At 44.1% G+C, this 6,000-nt stretch overlaps 1 protein-coding gene across 10 annotated transcripts in view; it reads left to right on the forward strand.

Moving 5' to 3' along the window:
* The window catches only part of bru1 (bruno 1), a 67,580-nt gene that overhangs the window by 50,071 nt on the left and 11,509 nt on the right, over positions 1-6,000 (forward strand). For 5 of the 10 annotated variants that reach the window (XM_022840890.2, XM_022840889.2, XM_086970204.1 and 2 more), the window contains exon 2: positions 5,538-5,769. The exons of 4 other annotated variants lie outside the window; for them this stretch is intronic. In XM_022840890.2, coding sequence (XP_022696625.1) covers positions 5,538-5,769 — 232 coding nt within the window. Of the gene's footprint in view, positions 1-5,537; positions 5,770-6,000 lie in introns of those variants that run through there. One more of the 10 variants, XM_022840897.2, reaches the window with a different exon arrangement.

Consider the following 6,000-nt stretch of genomic DNA (forward strand, 5'->3'; position numbering starts at 1 on the left):
TCTAATGAGATGTGTGTCAGTATAAAAATGTTTCACCATTATTCACAGTTTACTGTGATGTTCGTGATGAACAGCATCACTGCGGTTGTAATCAAGAACTAGGATCGGTTAGTGACGTGTATAGCTTATGTATATTATATATTCATGCAGCGCATCAATGCAAAAAAGGCAAGTCTGAAAGACCCTTTGTTTATAATATAAAAATGCCTGACAATTGGAATAACATATGTCAGTATTATCCAGACAAGCTAGCTAGTCGTCAATGCATTTTTATCTGAGCGTCCGGATCTTTCTCTGCTCGAATATCTGTTTGATCCCGATCGCTTCGCGCTACCTCAAATTATCCAACAGGACATCGGTGTTTGTCGATAATCAACGTCGAACGCTTAATTTGGTAAACGCAAAAAACAACATCTTTACAAACACACGTAGATCACCTGCTAAATTAAACTAGCCGTATTCGACAATCGTCGCGATCCTCTCTAATCCTCTGATTCGAATGGCGACCTGAAACTGCTGCAATGACGCAGCCTTCACACGTGGCTAACTGCTCAGAGATTCGCAGCTACGATCAGAATTTTGCCAGTCGAAATTCTGACGACACGGGTTTAGAGATCAGGTTGCTTCTTGTTAAGTCATCTAGACCCTAAACGTTAGTTGGTGGCGCTTTAAAGTTTGTCGAACTTTCTGAGCCGATAGCAAAGTTGATTTTTTTTTATTAGCATTGTATTTTGAGTCAACCAAAGTAATATACAACATAATAGAATCGAACGAAAGAGCATTATCGCTAGAGCTGAAAGCGAAGGCTGCTCGCAGTTGTTTAGGTAATGCTGAACCATCATTTCCACGGCTTCTACAATGAGAAAATGACTTTCCAATACACCGTATGCATATATCCGGCAGGCGATCGCGGTGTTCATGTCGTTAACAGATACAGTCACCTCGATATCAGTAAGCAGCGATAGAAGTAAATAAAACTTATGAACGATTATCATAGTGATATTACTAATTGATATGATATGCGTCTATGAACTTGGTAACCATCAACGAGAAGTGCCTTTCGCGCGCAGTGTTCTACCTGTCACTTTACATCTACAATGGTTTGCTAAATACATTGGTTAAGCTACCAGTGTCTTAAACGCGTTTAAAAAGGCCACTAAAATAGGTCCGTCCTAGCTCTTCCATTGAGCGCACCGAACGACGATACGATTGACAGATCAAAGACAAGCTAGACGGTGCGCTAGCTTTATCTTGAAGACAAGGCTCAGATTACAGTACAAGAGCACTTGTACATACAGCATATTGGTAATCAGTCATAGCGCAATAGATCGACAGGACAAACCCACTCTGGTGAACAGTTCACCACATCTCTTACCCGCTCTGAGATGCTCGACGTGGCTCTGGGTCGCAGCAGTAAAAAAGGCGCGAACATTCAAGATAAAAGAAGCGTTTTTTCACAGCAAAAAAAAAGTACCCGCTTTACCGTAGATGCGATCGATCGCCGATTTTTGTACATCATGATAACGATTACACAACAGGGGTCCCTAGTCTTGCTTTCGAGTCCGTAGTGTGCTCGCTTTCGAATCCGTTTCAGAATACTTGTTATTCGACGGCGCGTACGACACGCAAACGAGCCCCGATCTCGCTGTGTCTCTTTTACGAACTAACAGAATGGAAAGATCATGACAGCGCTGAATCTGTTTTCGCATTCACGCTGATGGGGCAATGACAGAAAAGTCGAAAGAGGGCCAAACAGGAAGGTGGGCGAGCGAGCGAGCGAGCGAGTACCAGTGAGAAAGAACGAGAGACCCCTGCGCGATAAGGAGGGTGACAGCAAACAACATGTTGACGCTTTCGGTGCATGTGAGCACTGCTTGGTGCACATTGTGCTTATCTTTATGATAAGCACCTGGAGAGTAAATAGTGTATTAGTCAAATAGACGATGACGATGTGTGGCTTCTGGGCCTCAGCATGGCTTTGTGCATGAGCTGGGCCGACTCATAACCAAATGTTTCCGACAGAGTCTGAAGGTCAAAGAGCGAAAAAGCTCCTGGACTCATTTCTGCATGCCCTGTGTGTATGACGGAATCGTTGTCTATAGCCTGTGAGTGGGACACTAAGCGGCAGAAAAAATGTAAAAAAAAAATTCAAGTCATGTACTGCACGGTTTACTGCGAGCACCGCAAAAACGTTTACCTTATTGTTTACAAAAATCTTCTGACTATTTAATGAACAACGAAATATTGCTTAAGGTCAAACTTCGTGCACACTCGTACCGATCGTGCCGTACCCATAAAAAAAAAAAAACCATCAATTTTTTTACCAAAGTTTTTTTTAATCAAAGCCAGATTTCCGATAGCGTTTTAGCTATGTGAAGTCCGATAATAACATTTAAATATGTCAACATCTACTTCACGAGCGGTCAAATTGACCCCCCCCAGTGCTAATTTTGCTGTCTCTCAGACACTCACATTTTATTTATTTTTAAGGTATAAAATAGTAAGAGAGATAATTTGGTGATTTTGTTCGCAACCAAATTTGCATCCGGTCTTCAGTAACATCTTTTTATTTTTAATGATGTGTCTCTCGTCGTCTATCACAACTTCTACTTAGAGACGTTCTTTTATTGCGTATATGTATCTCCACTGCATTAGAAAACTGAGAACTTCTGTCACGCTCATCATGTATGGCCATATACTATTAACGAGGTGTAATCGATCTTTCCAACGAAGGGTGGCATCGTTAAGTCGTCCTGTTTTTTGTTGGCGTTTTGCCATCGGCAAAGCTTGTCCTGCCACATAAAGTGTTCAATGGGTACGCTTTCTCAAATTGCCTGTATCATCTTCATGACCATATTATAGATTGTGTTCTACTCGACGTGCGCTATTAGCTTTGGCTAGGAAATGTGAGCCGGCACGTTTTGAATCAGCTATTTCACACTGGTGTATCCGATGTGCTATCGATGTTTGCATAGCAGACGGAACCCGTATAGGTGGTCATAGTAAAATGTCGATACTATCGTCGGCTTTTTCTTTACGGCCTTTTCGCGCAGCGTTAATTGTGCACCATATTGCAACAGTTTGCGCCCACTCGAAATTCGTTGCCATCCATTTGCATGCCGGTCATATATCAATATTGGAACGAGATCATATTTGCCTACGGCTCCTTGATCGCGCCTGATCGGAGTTCGTGTCTATTTGGCACTTGTTCGAGAAACGAGATCTATTGAATCGAATTAAAGTCTGCCGCTCAATCGATCAGTCAACCGGTCGAAACTCCCTGTGTATGTATACACAGTTTACGCTCCTGTTTGTGTGTGCGTGTACGTATCCATCTATGAACACTGTGCTTACTGTGGCGTCGCTCATTGGACGCCACTTGTTTTGTTGCCGCGGCATTGTGTACGGCTGACGCATAGGCGCGCATTGTGCGAGGCTAGAATGCATTGAGGCATTCTTAACTACTTACAATTTGTGTGTTTATGTGTGCCTTCATACTGTTGTCTATAGCTACCAGCTTGTAATGACCTTCCGTTAATCTAAATGAGATATATAGTTTAGGCCTTCTGCGTTCAGCGCGCTGGAGTGGGATCGGTCCTTCTATCTCCTGGTCGGATTCGTCATCTACAGCGTCTTTATTGTATAATGCTATCTTCATAGGCGTTGTGTTAGACATATGCACTATTTCTACTGTAACGGCTTCCAGGTACTTGTATAAGTAGCGTTTCTATGGTAGTACTTAAATCTCGTCGCCTTTGTTGCTGTCACCGTAATCTTCTTCATCTTAAAGCGCCCCTTAATACCCTCTAGCAGGCTGAACAGGGACGGGCCATTAATTGGCTAGTGGATTCATTAGGTGCTGCAGTAAAGATGCGACAAGGTATTGCTTCCATTTGGCATCTAAGTCGAAGCCCTTGCCATCAGGTATTTTCCCGCAAACCTCGCCCCCCGGTATCGCTCTAACAAACTGCTATCGGTCGGCTATCATCAACATGTGTGAGAGAGACGTAAAGAATCTTTGTGTATTCGTACATGTATGTGCCTACGTGGCTGTAGGTGTTTAGGTGGTTTTTCAAGCTCGTCGAAATGTTAGTGCCGCTTCATTTCCTCATATCGTCATCATAAGCACTGTACATATATATGTATATGGTTTGAGCTTATGAATTGGTATCGGTTGCTTAAGCCGCAGATGCCGCTATAACAGCGGGAGAGGCAAGAACGTAGAGCTGGGGACAAAGAACAAGGGTGGATAGAGAAATAATCGTCGCGGGAGAATTGCTTGGGCAAGAAACCCGAGTGATTCGTAAAAAAGGAAAACTTAACATTCGTACAGGTTCGCTCATTAGACTGTTGGTATTTTCTTGATAGTTCTACATTATCCCACTCATTGGCTTGACATAGTCTCCTCCATTGTTGTCATGTGATTGCGATTCGGCTATAATCGACAGACAATGTGGTTGCTATTTACCCAATGGAGTCGATCCAGTTCAGCCAGAATTAACCGCTTTTTTCAATCGGTGACTTGTTTTAGTCTTCGTCAATTAACGTAAATTAGAAGTGCCCGTAATTGCAATGTTTAGCCGTTACTACCTAAGATAATGCAATAGATCAATGCTTGCGTGTCTGTGTGTGTGTGTCTGATGTCCGTCTGTGGCCATTGGTCATTGCATTGTACATTGAAGAACCTAAGCCACCAACCGGATTAGTCTCGTCCATGCATCAGCGTCAGGGTACAGCACGACCTAAGGCCACGACTGACAAGGAGAGGTGAACCAGGCGACGGAGACTGGTATTATGTCCTCTCGTTCCCCACCATGCGATTACAATGATTATCTCGCTTGGTTAACTGTAGGCGGCCGTTCACCGAGCAATCAGCGTGTGCAATAGATACATTGAATCATCGGCTTTGTGCGTCGAGAGTGCGTCGTTTCTATGTCCCGTCGCCATGTGCATAGGTTTTGAGAACCGCGCAAGCGATGGTACGATCGAGCACGAGTCAACAAATAATTATAAGGGTTGCTGTTGCATTGCGTACAACAGCTGGCATTAAGCCCCCAGCAGCAGCAACAGCTGCTTTAACGAGACCAACGGCCAGACGCCGACTGAAGTGGGCGTTTAAATTAGGCCGTAGAAAATTCATTGTGATCTCCTTGCAAGGGTGCATTCCGTTTTCATCCTTCCGGAAAGGAAATAACGCAATTGTGAAGGAGACCGACTTGACCTACTCGTCAACTTGTGAGATCGTGTTGGTTGCACTCAACGATTTCGCTCAAACGATTCAAGCGCTCACAAAACATTTAACAGTGAGGAAAGTACCCCGAGACAGTTCCGTGTGGTGATTTTCGCATCCTCGATCCCCACCCCTTGAGTAGTGTCCCATTGCGTCTGTCATTGTTATCATTGCCACCGTTGCGTGACTCACCATCTCAGTGTGTGTTTGTATGTGTGCGTGTGTATATATATATCGCTCTCAGACAGTGTTGTGACTCGTCGCTCGGGCTTGCCGATTGTGTGGGCTGTGTTCTGGCTTTTCGTAGAGTCCGCCACTGGCGTGGTGTATCTTCCTGCTCTTCGGCTGGCAGTATCTTCTTCTTCCGATTTCATCGATATTGTTCGGAGCGTGAGTCCAGCTATGAGTACCGCCCAGGCCATCGCCGACAGCGTGCCCTGCCAGCTGGCAAGACTCGATACATTAGCGACTACCCTTCTGCCGCCCGAAGGCTCAGCCTCGGCCACTTCTACCGAGCCTGAAAAACAAAAAGGAGACAGGTTCGTCCGCCAAATGATGTCCTTTTTTGTCATTTCCTTAAATACCTTAAATTCCCATCTACCCAGACCTTGGTTAACCTGCCCCGACCGTTATTAGCTTACGTAACCAAAGGCTTGTAGCCAATATAGTCAGGTTCGCCTTCAAAGTTACCTTTCTTAAATATGCTAGTTTGACGTCAATTTCTTATATCAACATCATAAATAAAAAAAAAAATAGAAAACATGTATATA

The sequence above is a fragment of the Varroa jacobsoni genome, unplaced genomic scaffold (assembly GCF_002532875.2).
Source record: "Varroa jacobsoni isolate VJ856 unplaced genomic scaffold, vjacob_1.0 scaffold_897, whole genome shotgun sequence".
In the NCBI taxonomy this organism is placed as follows: Eukaryota; Metazoa; Arthropoda; class Arachnida; order Mesostigmata; family Varroidae; genus Varroa; species Varroa jacobsoni.